Here is a 19,485-nt window from a genome sequence, read left to right on the forward strand (position 1 = left end):
CAGCCTACTTTGGTGTGGGGTCCTAAACCGGAGATGTTCTGCATTGTTGTAAAAATTTGGATTGTTTTATTGTTGTTGGTCTTTGTACTTTTTTGGAGTCTAGTCAATACCCTCAGAATTTTGGCTGACCAAACACATGCTCAGCCTGCACAGAGCACTGTGTGGGTTAGACCCTCGACACATTTGGGTTTCAGTTATTCAGTTAGTACGCCAGTGTTAGTGCTTGCTGGTGCTTAGCCTGAAGTTATTACAGATAAACATAGCAAACAAAGGATTAAGCCAACAGCAATTATGAGAGGTGTTTTGGGGTAAACAACCACATGTTTTTTTGTTGGTGGACGGCCAAGGCGAGGCTACGCGGTCATCAGAAGTTCAGCTCTGCAAAATAGAGTGCGTACAGCTTTGTGTCAGTCAGAGTACAGCGTAGCTGAGAGAGCAGACAGTATTTAATGCTGCCTTTCAGTGTAGTACTACTTTGTTATTTCCATGATCATCTTATATTTCCAGCACTGTGAGAAACAGAAGCATTGTTGTTGGTGGGCTGGTTGGTCTCAGATAAGTGGTATCTTTCTGTTGCGCTTGCAGTTATTGATGTGTTTCAACGCTCTGTCAGACTCAATAATTATCTGTCAACACCAGTTATGCCTTGTACCTGTCACTCTGCATCACTCTGCCTTCCTACAGGGGAAATCACAATTACAGTAATTAATCTGGGTGGGATGGCTAATATGTTTCTCATATGATTTTTCTTTGCCACACTCAGGTAGTCAGAGATACTAACTCAACAAAGGCTGCATGTATGTTTGAAGTGAGGGTGTGACATGTGAAGGTGTGTCTCTTGGTGAGGTTGTTTGTGGTGGGGAAGCACGAAAGCAGACTGTGGCTGGATAAAAAAGGAGATTGTCCAGTCTTCTTAAAATCCTGATGTGTCCTTTTTTTGTTCAGTAAACATCTAAATCTGCAGCACGATCTGCAAAATGTCATTGCAACGTGCAAAAAAGATTATTTTAAGTTTAAAAATAGTAGTGTAGATGATGGCTGGCTGTGTGAGCTGCCTTGAGTCGCGAAATTTGTGACTTGAATATTTACAGTGTAGGTGGAACCGCCACAGTCTTTTGGACTGAGCTGACTCTCGCAGTGGATCTACCTCCACCACGAGAGGTATGAAGAAAGACTCCGCTCTCACTCTGTGAATTGAAATTGTGTTGAATCAACAGATTAGTGCTGATATCCCTATTGCCTTATAGCAGATCACCTACAAGGTGCTGTGTTGTTTTTAAGGATGCATTTAAACGCTAAACTACCATGCATCTACTTTCTAACAAATGAGGTCTAGAATTTATTTACTTTATTTTTTTTTTAAAGATTTGGAGTTAAGTTGTTAGGATGTGTGTGTGTGTGCCAGTGTGTATGTTTTCAACCTCAGTGTCTGGTGACAGTAAAGACTGATTGTTCCAGCGTAGTGGAGACGGCCATGAATTATTTATGACCTCTGACTGCAGCTGTTAGTCAGTAGATGCTCCCTGTCTTCCGCCTTTCTCTCCCTCTTTTAATTTGTGGCTTTCTTTCCTGTTATCATCTTGTCCCTCCTGTAATTATCTCTCCTTTGGTTTTGATGCTCTAATTGTTCCTTTGTTTGCTCCTCTCTTCTGCTTGACACTTGTTTAAGCTGTATCTCTCTATCTCACACACTGTTTCTCTCCCTCTGTCTCCTCTCATTTATAATACAGGGGAGACTGTTTGTGCGGTCTAATTTAAATTGTACCTCCGTCTTTGTTCCACTGAATGGAATTGGGTGCAGTTTAGACAGCTCTTTTACAAAGGCCTTATCTCAAAAAAAGAGGAATGTGTTGTTGTGCTAAAAGATACATATATATATATATATGTATGTGTGTGTATGTGTGTGTGTGTGTGAACAAAGTTGTACCAGAGATTTAAACATAAATTCCATTTATGTTAATATATCCCTGTGTGTATTTTAGTTTGTGGGCCATGTGCAGTATGACTGCTATGACAGAAGGCGCAAATCTGGATACTGGCTGCTCAGTCAATAGAGTGTTACCAAGTGCTTTCCCTTCCTCTCTGTCACTCTCTCACTCCTATGTATCCACCTGTATGAGCTCTAACGAGCTCTGTAGGCAGTCGTTTCCTTCTGTCAAAAATCTTGACTCTCTTCTCCAACCTCTCCTCCTCTGATTGCTGAAGGTGCTGCAGCCGTTTTCGCGCCCGTCCTTCTCTAACAGTGTGGACCTATAAGAGCACAGCAGAAATGTAAATGTAAATGTCATTCAGCTAATTAAAGAGCCCCCTTTTAAACAGATTCTTTCCTGAACAAGCCTTTAATTGGCTTTAAAGGCTACACATGGGCAGAAATGGAGAGGGATAAAGACAGAGTGTGCAATGTGCAATCGAATAGCTTTTAAAGGTAGATAGAAAAAATGTCACCTCAATATGAGTGAGCATGTTGCTTCTGCTTTTGTCTGCCTCCTATGGATATAGTGTAACAGTGTAGGTATGTGGGTGTGTGTGCTCCAATAAGGCATTGCAAGATGGAAAGCTGCAGTTAAGGTAGTATTATGTTTGGATGTGGACACACTGAAAGGTTACACATTATGACATTTCATAGAAGAAAGTCTCATACTCCACTCTTTGTTCACGGATGTATTTTCTGAGCTGCCTTCATTGTGAGAAGACCTTGTTTACTCTAAACTGCAGTATTTGTGGATGTGTGGGAAGATGATATTTTAATGAAAACCTCCTCATCTCTTCAGGTAAAATCAGTAACAGGAAATGAAAATAAACCCATCTACACACAACTTACTGCCTGTTTTGTACAAGTATTGTGTTGTTTGTTTAGGTCTTTGTGTTGATGTGATGCGTGATGCCTTTGTGAAAATGCCTTCAAGGTTTTTTGTGCCATTACAGGGAATTTTAAAGCTTCTAGAAAAGTCTTTTTGTCTTATTTCTATACCTGGATCAGTAGGCAATGACTCGCAGAAAATGATCAATTGATGTTTGTCATAAAACACATATTCTTGTGTAAACATGATTGAAAACCATGTCTCTCTCTCTGTTTTCCTCCAGATGAGGGTTACTACCAAAGTGGAAGGTTCCAGTTTGAAATAGACGTTCCCGAAGCCTATAACATGGTGGTGAGTGATCCAGTCACCTCTTACGGGTTCATTTGTGTTTCTGTTTGTGTGTGTCTGTGTGTGTGTGTGACTGTGTTGTCAGCATTAGTTGCTGGCTTCCCGTTAAAATCACGATCCTTCCAGATATGCTGTCGATTGTGGTCTGTCCTGTTGTCTTTGCATCCGTTTTATAACACCTTGAAATGAAAGGTTGATCTGTCCATAAAGTTAGGCCTAGTAGGGTTTGAGTTCCTCATTTATTACCTCTAATAATCTCATATGAAATGCGTAATGGGATTAAACCACACAACTGTAGTTGAGAGAGCAACAGGACTGTCACTGCTATGTCAGTAATTATGGAGAGTAATTATAATATCAGGTGGGTTTTAGTAAACAAATTCCCCAGTCTGTTAACCGACACATTAGATCAACTGACAAACGTCTGCAGTCTGAGCCTGTAGCTCACATTATAAAAGTCCATTCTTTGACTCTCTGATGTAAATGGATGAAAACAAAGGTGTCCATTTGAAAGGGACCAACTAAACAAGTGTTTTTGGTTGTAATTAACACCCGGGGGGGCAATAAGAAATTACATGTGTGTGTCAAACAGAAGTGAAATTACTGAAAACATGTGCACAGTTCACTTAGAAATACCAGTTAGAAAAACCACTTTTCATTCCTCTCCACTGGCTCCATGTTGCTGCTCACTTTAAGTCACTAATGCTTGTCTGCACCTACATATATTCTCTCTAATCTGCAAACTAACAATGACTAGTCCTAAAAATTTTATTTTTTAGTCATTTACATACTCAATGCCCGTGCAAGCTGTGTGTCAGGCGGAGCATGGAGCGTTGATACATGTTTTTGAAGGCTCCTTGCTGATCTACTGCTTTGGACTGTACCTCAGTCCAATGGGGAAAAAAGTATCTTCATTCATGAGAAGCTGAAAATGCTTCAATAAAGCTGCTGTAATGAAACCACCTCACCTCCTTCCCCTCTTATCTTTTCTGTCTGAAATAAATGAAGTCAAAGCAGATTAATTCCACTGAAAAGTCAATCAGATCGACCTTACATGTCAAAATGTCAGCTGACAGGGGAACGAGACTAAGTGTATTTACTTCAGCATCATCATCCTTGAAATGAGTTTGAGCTCATCTGATCTGACGTCCATGTTCAGCGAGGGCTGGTAAAAACTTTATGGATTTTTGACGGTCCATTGCGATATGTCCCGGTATGCCAGATTATGGCTGACGAAGTAAAGATATTATTTCTGCTATAACACCAAATTTAGTTTCTTCATTTGTGTTTTGTGCGAGGAAAATATGTTTTTAGAGTAAAGAGACATCCTTTTCTCTGAACTGACATCTCAGGGGACTGGCTCCTCATAGATCCCTCCTCGCTCCTCAATTATTGCAGAAATAAGAATGAAGCATGAAGACAGGAAGTCAAGGGAGGATCATGGACCAGGAATGATCAAGTGCGGGAACTGAGATATACATTCAGACTCTTATTGAAAATTGGAGCCCAGACTAGGAGCATTTCAGAGACCCTTAGAGAGGCTGAAAAAGATGAGCTAGTTAGCACAAAATGGGGCAGCTGAAACCCCTCGTGCAAGCGGGGAGAGGGACCTTGTATCTGAGCTTGGACTCAAGGGGCACAGAAGTGTTTAGCCCTAATTAAACAACACAGAGCTGTCTCATCCCTGTACTTCATCATTTCCTGCAAGACATTATCTTCTTGGACAGAGGAGTATAGTTAGCTCTGTGCGGCAGCAGGTTTTCAGAGGCACTTACAGCTTCTTACAACGTAGGTTCACTTAGGTCGACATCAACTAAAGGTGTTCCTAAGTGATGTTTTGTAATGGACACCAAGCGTGCTTGCTATCTCAACACATTGATCAGGATGTCTTCCAATAGGGAAGGGAGTGAAGAATAATTGGATAATCGATGGAGTGGTTTGTTAGGCGACTTGTCTGTTGATCGCTGGAGTGATGGTGCAGTTTTATTCCTGACCTGCATGTGAAGCTGAGGGAGAAAGTTTGGTTGTGTGAGTAAGGCAGGAGTATGCAGACGTTTGGAGAGAGTAAAATTTAAACAAAATGGAAAATTGTAAATTGCAGTATAGAAGCATTTTTATGCTGAGGCAGTCAGTACAAGTGTTTCTTCTCTTTAGCTCTCTCTTTGTTATTCACTCTTCTTGCTCCTTACCTTTTCAAACATTTCCTCAGACATGTTAAAAGCCCAAAACACACTGGGACACGGAGCATATACACACACTGAAGGCAAATGCTGTTTATGTGTTTTCATGGCTTTGTGTTTTCTCTGACATTCGTATATTTATGTGTGAATAATGTGTTTCATTAATGAATAAAAATATGTTTGAATAAAATGCTTTGAATAGCATTAGGAAGTGATTTAAAATTATTAAGAGTTGCTATGGAGAGAAAAGCAAATGTTGCCTTGGAGACCCATGAAGGAAGTTATATTTAACCTTTTTGCTACTTTGAAAAGACTGTGTCAGTCATTCAAAGAAAATAACAGGTTTTAAATTGAAGTGGCTTCCAAAATCCAGTGCATTTAATTGGCAATTATAAAACCGTATTGCAGTAGATGCAAAATGTCTGGCTTCAGAATGTATTCAGACCCTTTGGCAATTTCAGGTGAAATGCTTTCAGGGCGTCTATGCAATATTCTTTAATAACTATATCAAGGATAATTAAAACAAACTGGATGCACCTGACTCACTTGATAAGACTGATGAGCAAATAGTGAGTTGGTCTAATACTTTCTGAAGCAGCTGTACATCCCTGTATAATGCATAATCACTCACTTCTTGATGAAACCTTGAATGTGCTCTGATTTAATGCTGGTCACTGATGAGGCTGAAAGCTCGGCTAGTAAAGCTCGTTATTTTGCAGCAGCAGGAAAAGCATTGAGTTATCTGACTTTACACCTGGTGTGAAGAGCACTAACATGTTGAGGTTCCCTGATTAGTAAATATTGGTTATTCTTATATTATCATTTTTATTGGAAAGTTTATATTATGATAATTGTGTTTTGCTCTCTCTTCTTTTTTTGCATTTCTCTTTAACTCCAGCCTCCTAAAGTGAGATGTCTGACCAGAATATGGCATCCTAATATCACAGAGAATGGAGAGATCTGTTTGAGGTAATGCTGCTTACTCGTCCTCACTCATACAGCTTCTCCTTCTCTTTATCTCTTCATCGCTTATTTTTATTTTATAGTACATTGTTCTTCCTGCTAAGAAATATGTTTGTTTTTTTCTGCAGCTTATTGCGGGAACACTCGATTGATGGTACAGGCTGGGCCCCCACCAGAACATTAAAGGTAAATAAATTGAATTTATTTAAGAGAATGTACCTAAATTAAAGAATATATTAATGTGTAGCATTAGCAACAGAACAGAACTGTAACAGATCTTTGCAACGTTTCATAGTTATTTCATATTATTCTCAAAATAACAGTAGAAGAATCCAACATCACTACATACTCCTTTACTGTTTTACCAAGTCTTTTTATTGTCTTCTCAGCCAAACTACAAAATACAAACATGACCTAATGAATGCGAAAAGAAACACAAGCATATAACCCTCCACACACATGCTCCACACCCACGTAGCGGGTTGGAAAAAACATGTACAACCAAGTATCACATGTTGTATGCTGTATCATTTTGATTCTTTATTTATGTTGCCAGCTGCCTCATATGTTACTAACACCCCGGTCCATAGGTCCACATAGGTATCCAGATATTTCAAGACACAAAACTCCCATTTACTCTTGAGGGATTTCACTCATTATTATTAATGTCATATTTGATGGTTTAATAGTTCATTAAATAAAGAAAAAATACCACAGACAAGTCTCTGTAGGGTCTTAAATATATCTCATATCTGCAATGAGGCCCAACAGTGTCTACAGTGAGCTCAGATCTTTGAGGAGTTTAATGGCTTTGGATGGTGGGATATTGTACAAACGCTGGTCTCTGTACAGTGTGCGATTTAGAACACAAAAGACCTGTGTGTGACGCTCCTTGACATTAGGCCCTCCCTGTGTTCATCCACCTTTTCTGCTTTCTTTAACTGACAATGTGGAGGTGCATGAAGGACGGCTGAGGGCTGTTGAAAACACTCTGGCATTCTCTCAGGACACAATGAAATCTTTTGTGGGCTTGTGTAAGGTGAAGTTCACAATGAAAGGATTTTCAGCTGCAGATAAAAGAGAGCCTTGACGTCTTACGCTTTACCCTTCACTCAACCGAGCAAGTTTAAAGCAAGGACACCTTTCACTATGGCTGTTCACAGATTTGACTAAAATCGTGTTTGATAAAAACTGTGGGGTGAAACTAGATATGTTTGTACAGTGGAGCTCTGCCTTCCATTTTAAGTTCTGACTTGAACGCTCTGATCCAATCAGACGTCTCATTGGTTCTCGTCTGCAGGGACTCGAGGCTTGATCAACATTCCCCTCAATCACTGCACAGGGATGCTCTCGTAAATATGGAAATATGCAAATGTATGCAATTGCCATTAGAAGTGGAGGGACAGTTTTTTTATCTTGAGTTTCCTGCCAACCCATTCTCTGCCCTTCTTGTGCAGAAAAAATATCACATTCCACAGAGCTGAAAATTGTCAAGCGAGATAAATTTTAATAAAGTTTCGTTGTGTTATGTTCATGACAAGTTCCGCGTCTCCACTTCACTCGCTCTGCATGATGTCAATCACATGATATACCCAGAAGAAATGGAAGTCTCTGCCAGGAAATTAAACCTACATAGGTTGTCGCATCTGTTTCTTTTTATATAAGGTGATATAAGCCTGATTGCATTCTGTTTGCAGTCAGATCTAATATGTTCCCAACCAGCTCGGTTACAGTGGTTGCCCACAGTTGATTGATGCAACTGAACTTTTTGTCACGTCTTCAATTCCCTGCAACTGCATTTTCATCCATAATATTTAGCCAACAGAAAGTTTAAATTATTCAGTAAATGTTCGAAAAATTCAAAATATATCGTTTTCTTTCCTTTTATAGTTGGCATGTGCAGTGATCAGACATTTAGTCAACAAGATACTGAACAATGTAAAACAGAAAATGTAGTGTAATGTGAATGTGCAGTGGGCTGGTCACTGGAATCATTATTTGCTTTAGAGAATAACTTCTTGTTTTGTGGTTTTTCATTTTTTTGTTTGACAGTGTTTAGACAGTTAGATAATAACTTTCTCTCTTGTGCCATTTACACACCTTATGCAACCAGTGTGGTAGCGAGCTGTGACGTAAAATATTGACGTTATCTAATCCACTGTTCTGTCTCGAACCAAGCTGTGATTCTAATCAGTTTTTGTCGTGAGATTTGGACTGGGAACAGAGGCGGTGTACATAAACAGACGTGCCCACACAACCTTGTGTTTCATTTACCTTCTCCCGATTAATTTCATGGATGACTGTGCTGTACGTCTGAAATTGTGCACACTCTCAGAGTGATCAGCATTTTCGTTTCATCACATACTGCTGTGCTTTGCTCGTATTTGCTTTCTCTTACTCAGATCCACCATTGGAGCCTCTCCAATACAATGCGTTCCTGATTACAGTGGAGATGCATAAAGAAATGAAAGTACTCTCATTCCATGTTATGTAGCAGCATTTTAGAATAAAATGTAAAAACTGTTATTATTGATTATAAACTATATTTGCTCTGAAACACACACAGATAGTCAGAATAGTCTTTTATGATGTACTGGAGTCTCAGTCGTGTCAGTTGTGTTTATTTTCCCTGGCCTTGACTCCAAATAGGCGCTTCAAGGAAAGCAGCTTTGCATACATTGTGAATGCTAATCTTTGCGTGTGTTTGTGTTCATTATAGCAATAATAACCAGTGAGCACAGGCTGAAGAAACACACTAATTTCATTTCATTTAATTGGCATGAGTGCATCTATGCAGCGTTTCACTGCACATATACATACTGTATCTGCACGGTGTAAAAGCTGAGATAGGTGTCAGCAGTTAGCAGCACAGCTAGCTACAAATTAACAATGAACAAATTAATAAATGTCTCAGTTCTTGATATCACTTGCAGCCTCTCTGTCACTGATTTTCTGCTGCAATAATGCACTTCTTCAGATATTGTTATGGCATGAAGTTTACAGTTAGATTAGTTAGTCTGCTAGTCTGTTAGTCCCAAAATGAATTCTTTCCATGCATTTTTATACTGACACATAAATTCAAAGTTATAATCTGAAGTAGCTCAGTGTTCTCTATCCCCAGCGCATATCTGACAGTCAGTGGATGTTTTATCTTGTGCTCCTAAGGTCAAGCTGAAACGCAGTCTGTCATTGTCTACTTAAATGTAGGTGTGGATGCGGTCATAAGTGTGAGAGTGTTTGGGAAAGGGTTCATGTGTGTCAGCGAGTGTCTCGGTCAGTGCACGAAAATATGTGAGAAAAACTAAGTGTAAAAAGCTGTGAGTCAGAAAGGATTGTGTTAGTTTTGAGTGGGTGATGTTGTCCCTCTTCACTGGTCACCACTTCTTTCTACTTCTGCCCACACACACACCACACACACACACTCACACAGAGTGTTTTTTTACAGGTCTGTAGAATCATTTTGCTGTTGGTTTTTAACAAACAGAGGGATAGTTTAAGACACAAAATATAATAATGATGGTTAAAGCTGCTTTTTACTCTGCAGTTCTTTTCATCCTTGAGGGGATTCCTGTCATTTCCTTTTACGTTATTATTCTATTGCTGCAGCTCAGGATGACATGAGGCCACTTTGTAATCGATATTTGAAAAAACTAATGCTCTCTGTTGTCCATTTATTCGAAAAGTGACACACTCTGCTTATTAGCTCCCAGTAAACTGTGAATACAACATTTCGTTCAGGTAGACCCAATCAGAAGTTAACTACTTTCTCCTCTCCTCTTTGATAGAAAAAACTGTCTTCTATTACATTTTTATGTGCATCATAGGGATGGACAGGAAAGTTATAAGAACCAGTCAATAACCAGTTGGACTTGCTTGGTGGTACAGACCACAGGTCAGAGCCTGTATTTAGAAATTAATTTTTTGTTTGTACCTTTGGTAAAATGCACAGAAACCTTCTTTGAAGATAAAAAATACAGAATGTAGCTTCTGGAAATACGTTAAAAATGCAATGCCATTAATAAAACCAAGTTGACTGTTTGCTGTTGGATCAGTCAAGGTACACGATTGATGGACAGGAGATCTTTAGTGAGAGTCTCTTTTGAAGTAGAAAACATCTCCATTTCATTTTCTATTTCTTCTCCTGTTGCCTTTAAAACAGGCCAAAGCCTATATTTTCTTCTCCTGGGTGTTATTATCTGTAGTTTATTAATGCATTCAGAGCTTGTGATGTCTTAAAGAATCTGTCAGTTGAAAAAAAAAAAAATACTGTAGCATTTGAAATGAAGCAGCTCATAATAGACTTGCTTTAATATTTGGACATAGTTTGGTTTTAGCTCACCAGAAATAAAAAAAATACTGTTTGATTGACACTCACCTCTGGATAAAAGGTTCCACAATTCCTGCTGGATGTCAGGACGATATCTAAGCCATGAAGTCGAAGGAACTCTCTGTAGTCTGTGGTGAGGCTCAGATCAGGGCAGAGGTGTAAGTCCTCTTCTTAGATTTTGCTGTCAGGCTTCCAAAGCTTGTACAGTCTTACCCAGGAGACTGTAAATACTGTGAAAGGGGCTGTCACAAAGTACTGACTTAAGAGTCTAGATAGTTTTGTAAACATGAGATTTCATTCAGTTTTGAAATTCTAAAAAAACACATGTTTTCACTTCAGTAGAGTAGATTAATGGGCAAAAATTGCAATTGTATCCATCCATAATTAAATCCACAACACAGTTAAGTGTGCAAAAAGTGAAGCGGTCTAAACACTTCCTGTGTGTGTGGAATGAATCAAAGATAATTTAATGGAAGCCCTGAAAGCATTGGCTTGAAATTGCCAATCAGTGGACCAGCTGACAGTTTTTTTCAGTGAAATAAAACTTGCCTTTTTAGTTAGTCTTTTGTGATGTCTTTCAGCACTCATACATTCTGTCACCGTGTCACTGCTGTTCTTAATTGGATTTTGCTGGACTGTCCCTGGAAGCAGAGAGTGGAGGATAATGAAAGTTGCAAGCTACAGTGATAAAAGGCAATTCTGATGCTTCCTTTGTTTTTCCTATGCACTGGGCTGTATAGACTATAGCTGCTGCCAGACCTGCTGTAGAGTCATCCTCCACATGCTGCAGTGGTTCACTAAAGAGTCCCATGGCCTTTGCTAAGAGGAGAGTCGTGGATTTTGAACTTTTGTTGGACGTAGTTGCTGCGCTGTGTCTTTGTGTCATGGGAAATGTTGTAGAAATTCATCAATCTTTGTGAAGGTTATCGCCAAGGGATCTAGTTACTACACATAGTGGTCGCCATCTTAGAGACTGAAAGTTGAAATGCTTGCTGTTTCATTTGAATGTTCACAGTTCTGTTCTTTAAGCTGTCAGAAACTGTTGACTAAAAGGTTTTCTTTTTGTCAGTGCCATGCAGCTCTGTTATGGTTGTTCTGTTACATGTTAACGCTTTTTCATTTGCTTTTTCTAGGACGTGGTTTGGGGATTGAACTCCTTGTTTACCGTAAGTTATGCTTTTTTTCCTGATGGTTATGACAGAGCCCTGGTAAATGGCCAATACATGAGTAGTGTGTGCAGATTTCAGGAATGTTCAGGGGAAAAAGCTGCAATGATCAGTTGATTCATTGATTCGTCCATTGAGAGAAATTGAATTACCTTTTTTTTGATAATTAAATAATTGTTTTTATGTCATATCCTTGGGTTTGGGACTGTTTAAGACAAAACAACATCACCTAGGACTTTAACTGATAATTAAAAACGACCGCTGGTTTTAAGTTTAAACTGTAACTAAATCAGTTGTTAACTGAAGAGTGCAGCATTGGTTTACCTCATTAGTAATAAAACTACACTACTGAAGTTGCTCACTGTATGTAGGTTACACACAATGACATTAGTCCAAACTCAGATCAGATTAACCGCGGCCATTGTGTATCTCTCTTCACAGCTGTAATAAGACCATAATTTGTGCCTTAGGGGAAATTATCTTTCTCATTATGAAGAACACTTTGAGATTATAGAGAAATAAAAACAAGAATATTTCATTACAGATAATGTTTGTGGAAATGTACTGCCATCTGCTCTGGATATGCCCAGAGTTGCACAGTAATTCTTCAGAAATGAAGAAAATAAATGACTGATGTGATTTAGAGTCATGTCTGGGAAAATGTTTAACTGTACAGAAGCATATTAAAATTAAAGGAGACTGAAAAGCGGGTGAAACAAAACAAAAAACAAATGTTAATTAGTGGATTAGATTAGAGTATATGTTGCATTCTAGGTTATTTAAACATTTTGCATATTAAAGCAAGCAGCAAGTAAACAACTGAAAGTAATCAGATTATTTAGTTTGGTCCAAAATATGCATATTTTCCTCAATGCAAGCTTGCATAAATCTGTCATTGATTATATTGCAACTATCCACACTTACCCTGAGGTCAGCACTGCATCCATAATGATAATGGGGATGGTTATCTGCATTGATGCATGGTAATGCCCTAAATCTCACCTCTTAATCAGGAAACAACCTCTGAGGCCATCCTCCTCTTTATCTCTAATAACACTCGGCTACTTGCCTCACTTGTTGTGTATGGCATCTCCAAGGCGACAGCGTAATTATGCTGTTTTGTTTGCTGCGGTTCCCAATCCAGGGTGACATTGCAGTAAGTAAATAGTGCTGAAATGAGCAATATCTCCCTCTGCAGCTTTTTTTATCAGGGAAATAATGCCACACTGATATAAGTATGAACCCTGAAAAGTTCTGTAACAAAATGATTAAACTTTTAAAATGTTCTGGCCATGATCAATCACTGTTTCATGATTCATTTTCACAGTGTCTCAGCTTTGCTGGGTTTTTTTTACCTTCTCTGTAGGTGTGTGTTTTTTCTTCATGTCTTCTCTCTTTTACTCTGCTACAGGACCTGTTGAACTTTGATGATCCGCTGAACATCGATGCAGCAGAACATCATCTGAGAGACAAGGTTAGGCACGCTCAGGGTGACTCTAACTTTATCTTTAATTCTTTTTTATCATCAGACACAGAATCAGAGCAAACAGTGACTTTAGTCATTGATATGCAGATGATTCACTTGTGAAGCCTCCCCTTAGCGTCTCAGACTGTCTCCATAATCATATTCATACCCTAGCTTCTGTTAATAGTCTGCATAGAAAATTTATTTGGACAAGATGTGCAGCTGCAGCAGGAACTACATTTTCTGCTGCAGCTTTCGGTGCTGCTCTGTGCGCACTGCTCGCTTTTGTAGGTGGAATCAGTCCAGAGTGCTTTAATCAGGTATAGTGGGCCGAACATAAAGAGCACACAAACATTTCCGAGCAGAGAATGGCTCTGATGTTATATCTGTATGCATGGAACTGGTGTTTTTAAGAAGTAGAGGTTTTTTTCATATTTATTTAACTATTTAATTCAGCGCTTCTCTACTTGACAGCAGGCTCTAAAAATTGAAAGTCATCAGAAACTGGGCCTGCAATCCTGCATTTAAGTTTGTGTGTTTTTCTGAACTAAAACTTGTAGTATAATTTTTCTAGGCTTTACTGATAAGGCCTCTTATCATCCATTCTTTTTGGCATATGTAATGATAGATGTTGAAGCTGGTGTGGGAGGTGTTCAGTCCTCGTAGCAAAACAAATATTCAAGATGTTTCTAAAAGATCGGCACCCTAGCTTCTAGGTTTCAAACCTCTACTACCGCCCATTCATCTCTATCTTTTCTATCAGCTCTCTTCCGTTCAGTTGTATATCAGTACATTAGGCATCATTGAAAATTGTGTTCAGTGTTTTGCCTTCAGTAATTGCTCTCTTAGATTGCCAAGCGAACTATAACTCTGCAGGGAGCCTGCTGTCCAGGGAAATAGTTGTCGGTAGAACTCGAGTTGAGGCGAGCTGAAAGCATTTTTAAGTACAATATTTGACCTTTGGCACTTTGCACATACCCTCTCCCATGATGCATTGGGGCACAACCAGCGGTGCGTGATAATGGCTGCCATGTGACCCCATTAGATGTGAAAGAGTTTGTCTGTGTTTGTGTTTTTGTGAGCGGGAGAGGGGAAGAGAGAGTGAGTGTGCCAGAAATGATTGCCGGTTTGCAGCAGGGCTTATGATTTTTTTAAATGAGTCACTTGTCCCAGGTGTAAGAGGAGAATGGGGAGCCTTTCAAAAAGTAAATACAAAGGATTCCTCATTTTTATGTCAGAAAAGATGAATTTACTAGTGAGCCAAAACCTCTCAGACGTTCATTTTAGGCCATGAGGAGCAGCATATTTTCCATAAATAATGCATTTGACTTAATTTTGTGTTCAAAGGGACATATATAACACAAGTTTAGTTATTATACATCACTCAGTCATTATCAATGGGTGGAAAAATAAAGCAGGAGGGAGTGATGAGACCATATCTGTGACTTACTGGTCCTGTAGCACATACTTTCTGGATAGTAAGTATTTGGACACCTTAGGCTCTGTGCCTCAGCACATTGAATTTATAATAAAAGAATAGATACTACATTAAAGTGCCCAGTCTCTGCTTTAATTTGAGTCAATATTGAAAGGACAGTCTGAGAGATACAGCTATAGAGTTGGTTTCAAAAGTAATTGGCTACTAAATGTTTCTTGGGCAGGTGTGTATCGTTGCAGCATTAGTTGCTCAGAGTTAATTGAGAGTTGCCATTTATACTGAGGTGGAGTTCTCTGTAAAGAGGTGACCATGCTGTGAAGAAGATAATAATAAGCTCAACAAAACATCACAGTTAGCTGGTTTGCCAGATTCACCATAAGATGGAAACCCCGAACCATACCACCTCATCTGTCAGACGTTCTGTTATGGCTTGGACATGTATGGCTGCCCACACAACTGGCAGAGTGGCATTTACAGACAGAAGCAGCAGGATGAATGCAGAGGAAGACAGGAGCATTCGTGCTGCTGGCACAGGATGTTAGACAATGAGTTGGATGCACAAAATTGATATTTTTATAGATTAAAGATGAACATTTTTACTTTTGGCATATCATAAAAAATGATTTTCTGGAAGTTTTGGCTCTGCTTCACTGTGCTGTCGTGGTTCTCTAGAGTCACAACAACTGAAAACACAAAGTCATCCAACCATGACCCACTCCCACTGAGTCACAGCCTGCTGTAATCAACTTCGGCAGCGAGTGGGTGGAGCTGTGGGAGTTTGTGTGTCGGCACACATGCATGCTTATGCATGTGGATGTGTGTATTTGTGTGTGTTGAGGCTTTTGAAGTGGAACTCCTCCTGTGGCTGCTCTCTGAATACATTTGCGGGATAAAGTGGCTGAAAGGAAGCATCCTCATGGGCAATTTAGAGCGTGTGTGTGTAGTATGTGTGTACTGTTTTGGTGGTATTGTACTGCTGTTGGTTGTGAGTGAGGTTTTGTTTGTGCTCGTTTTTAGACACCTGTATGAGAAAAGTTTAAGGATGACACTAAAATGGAATAAGCTGCTCATAGCTGTGAATATCTGTGTCGTGCTGAACTCTGAGATATTCTGATTTTAAACTTAAGATGCAGTAGACTATTTACAGGAACCCTGGAATCACATTTACACTTCAGTTAAAGTGGCTAACACTGCACACTACTGTTTCAGAACACTTTCTTTGTCTGCTCCTCCCTCAGGACACCGTTTGGTTTGAAGCTTTGTGAGACTGCTGATGAATACTGAGCTTTGAAATGCACACATCGTATGAAATCTACAGCATGAGACGAGTGTGTGAAAGACACTGATATTAATTGACATTGACAGATCATGCTTTATGACCAGAGAGGATGCAGTTGAAGCATTTGACACAGGTTGTCTGTGTTTCCCTTGTTTGCTGTGTCCCATTCCCATTCTAAATACTGAATAATGTATTAGAAAGTTTGGTAGATTCACACGCTGAACGCACTGCAAAACATTAAAATGAATAGCAAATGATGTTAAGACAGCGTCAGGGAAATATTGGAAAACCAAAAAACAAGTATTTATTCTCCATCTTCTTATTTATTATCCGTTTGTGGTGTTTAATTCTAGAGTGATGGCACATTTTTCGTCAGTTGTGTCAGCTGTGTAAGCGTGATCCAGCTTCAGCTCAGGGCTTGGTGGAGATGCTTGATGTCATGGTCAAATCTTCAGTTGCTTTTTTTTTTTTTACTGTCAGAAGTGTTCAGAAATACATACACTGTATGTGGGGAGGAAGAAACTGGAAACACCACTCAATGTAATAGTGTAATAATGTCTCAAAGAATACCACAGCGCTGCATCTGCACTCCTCTGATAGAGTATTAAACTTCACAAGGACTGGGTCAGATGAAGAGCGACTGTATTGGATTGCATTAGATGTACCAAGTAAATTGGTGTCTCAGCGTATTGCATCAGTCATCTTTGTTCTTAATCTGTTATTGAAGGGGGACAAGAGGAAAACACATCTGGAAATGGGTCATATCATATACAGTATCGTGAATCTAGTTCAGGATATATTTAGTTTTATAGACGGCAGAGATGGGTACCCTTCAACACACCACCACATGCACCGTTATTTCAATGTCAATAAAATGGCAAAAGGCTGAACTGAACGGGAAGCAGCAGCACGTGTGATTCAGTGAAAATAAAATATGCAATAATGCAGTATTGACTATCTGTCCAGCTCTGAAGCACATGCAGTGACAGACTGGGACCTCAGAGGGTTTGTGACTAGTTAAGCTCCATAGTTCACGTATCTGCATACTAAATCCTCTACATCTCCACTGATCAATTTCTCTCTCTTACATGCCCACTCTCTTGCTTCCTCACTTATCTGAAAGGATTTAGCCTCTTCTAGTCAATAGTCAATTATGGCGTCTACCTGTTCTGTCAGTTGTGCTGTGATAGTGAGGCAGATAACAATCCCAGGCTAACAGAGGACAGCCTGACAGATCTGACTCTGTTTTGTCCACGTAGTAGCAGCTGCTCAGGTGATGTGGATTGAGTTGCTGACTGGCTGGCCAGGTGATGTTAAGTGCTCTGTTAAAGATGGAAATTGAAGTGGTAAGACAAAGCCCAACCCACAGCAAAATAAAATTCAAACAAATTCATTTCCTGGAAAGACTGTGGGGCTGTGCTATCGTTAATGCAAAGTAGGACAGAGAGGAATGCAAATTAAGAAGCAAGGTGAGGCACATCTTACCACCCTGTCACAGCAACCACTTCTCATCTGCTCTCCTGCTGTATTTTTAAGCCTGTGCAGCACTCTGGGATAACGAGCAGACAGACCTGTCTTGAGCTGGAGGAGCCAGGTTCAAGCAGCATCCACGCTGCTGCAGAGTGCTCGAGAAAGACACTGAATCCCCATCAGTGTCCCAGTAATTACCCTGTTCCCTCTGTGACTGTATCATATTGCACTCAGATTTTAAGTCTGTCATTAAAACAACTAATAATGATTACTAGCTCAGCTATTATTTGGCTTTGAATTGGATTTTAGGAGACTGCTCATGGCTGCAGGGTTTCCCCCTGGATTCTTTTTTTAAGAGGCAGTGCATGCCAAGCTGGACCCCTATTTACACACATCAGAGTTGTTATATATGAGAATATTCCTGTTCGCCTCGTCGTGTGTGTGTTAATTTGCTGGGAGCTGTTGACACTGGATGCCCAGGTAGCTGTAGAAATAAATGAAATGCTTCCACATAGAAAATTACTTTCACTTTAGCATGAACATTTTGAAACATTCACCTTGTTTAGGCTTTTATGGTACTTTCTAATCCGTACAGGCCTTTTCACACTGATGGCATTTTTTTTCGTATGCTTAATACACCCGTCAATTTATTTTTTCAAGCTGTGTTTGAAAAATAAATTGAAATTGTTACGAGTACTTTAACACAGAATACTACGTGACAAAAAAGCAATGACTTTTTTTTTTTTTTTTTTTTTTTGAAAGGAGGTAAATTTTTCTGAGCTTTTGCACCACAAATAAAGACACATCACAACCACACAGATCCTGGGTCAAAGGATCCTGGTGGTTCCCAACACGACCTCAGACTGTCCCACAGACATCCTAGAACATATGTCTGGAATCTGCAGCAGTGGAGCGTCAGCTTCTTTGTATTCACGGACGAGTATCTCACATTTTTGCGTTCTATATTTGTGTATCGCTGTGTGTGAAAAGGCCTTATGAGGTTAGCTAAGTAAAAGACTCTTTTAGGAGAGGTATTGTATTTGTTTGTTCTTAGTGTTCCTCTTTTTGTGCACAGCACAAGTTGCAGCCGTTAAGTTCAGTTGTCACCAGTCCAGGCGATGTGTAAGAACACCCTCAGTGCTGCAAGAATCAGAGAAGCTTTCTCCAAATACTTCTAAGAATCCTGTGGATACATCTTCAGCATCACTTTGATCATATTCAGTTTTTATAAACATGACGAGTTTATGTCCCCTTATAAACACAGACCATATATTCAGTTCAGTTCAAAATACCTCCATACACAATACTGTCCAGATATCATGCTCGCAAACGCAGGAGCACACAACTCATTTAGGACACATAAAACAATGTAAAAACACTAAACATGATGATGTGAAGACTGAAAGAAAAGAAGGAAAAACATCTGAAGGAGATGAGAGTTAATGTCGTTTTCCAGCATCCAAAAAGTACATGTCAAAAAGTGCCAGTGCATTTATCAAACTATACAGAGTTAACTCGGCATTTCTTTTTGCTTCCACCCCAGCTGCTGCCTAAATTTTATGGTTGTTGGAATAAAACCAAACTCCCTTCTAGTTGTTATGAATAGAGGCAATCTAAAATGCAGCACTAGTGCCAGAAATCTTGTGTTGTGCCAGTAAGTTTAGAGCTTAGTTTAACATGTTGAGGTCGATTCTTATCCTCTTGACAAAGGGATGTAAACCAGCAAATAAATTTAAAAAAGCTACAGTACTTTCAATGAGAAAGGTATGAAACACTGTCTGTTATACAAGGTTTAGTTCACGTAAACAGTGCTCTGCCTTTTTGCAACTGCATCTGTGTTCTGTCAAACATAGTTCCTGAGGATTTGGTTTGGATGAACAGATACGTAATGAATAAAGGATTTAATTGAAAGTAGGTCATGACATGCTCAACCAGTCACATCATGGAGTGGAAAGCTTTCACAGCTTTGACCCCAGTGGACTGCACTTAAAACATCCCCACACCACTTTGAGGAAGTTTTACACAACTCTCAGAAGATTCTTTAGTCA

The 19,485-nt window shown here is 39.5% G+C and overlaps 1 protein-coding gene across 2 annotated transcripts in view; it reads left to right on the plus strand.

Moving 5' to 3' along the window:
- ube2f (ubiquitin-conjugating enzyme E2F (putative)) overlaps window positions 1-19,485 on the plus strand; it is a 35,460-nt gene that overhangs the window by 10,167 nt on the left and 5,808 nt on the right. The window contains exons 5-9 of one of the 2 annotated variants that reach the window (XM_018682273.2): window positions 3,085-3,152; window positions 6,228-6,298; window positions 6,421-6,478; window positions 11,753-11,785; window positions 13,197-13,259. In XM_018682273.2, coding sequence (XP_018537789.1) covers window positions 3,085-3,152; window positions 6,228-6,298; window positions 6,421-6,478; window positions 11,753-11,785; window positions 13,197-13,259 — 293 coding nt within the window. The remainder of the gene's footprint in view (window positions 1-3,084; window positions 3,153-6,227; window positions 6,299-6,420; window positions 6,479-11,752; window positions 11,786-13,196; window positions 13,260-19,485) is intronic. The other variant, XM_018682274.2, reaches the window with a different exon arrangement.

This window comes from Lates calcarifer, linkage group LG1 (genome assembly GCF_001640805.2).
Source record: "Lates calcarifer isolate ASB-BC8 linkage group LG1, TLL_Latcal_v3, whole genome shotgun sequence".
Taxonomy (NCBI): domain Eukaryota; kingdom Metazoa; phylum Chordata; class Actinopteri; family Centropomidae; genus Lates; species Lates calcarifer.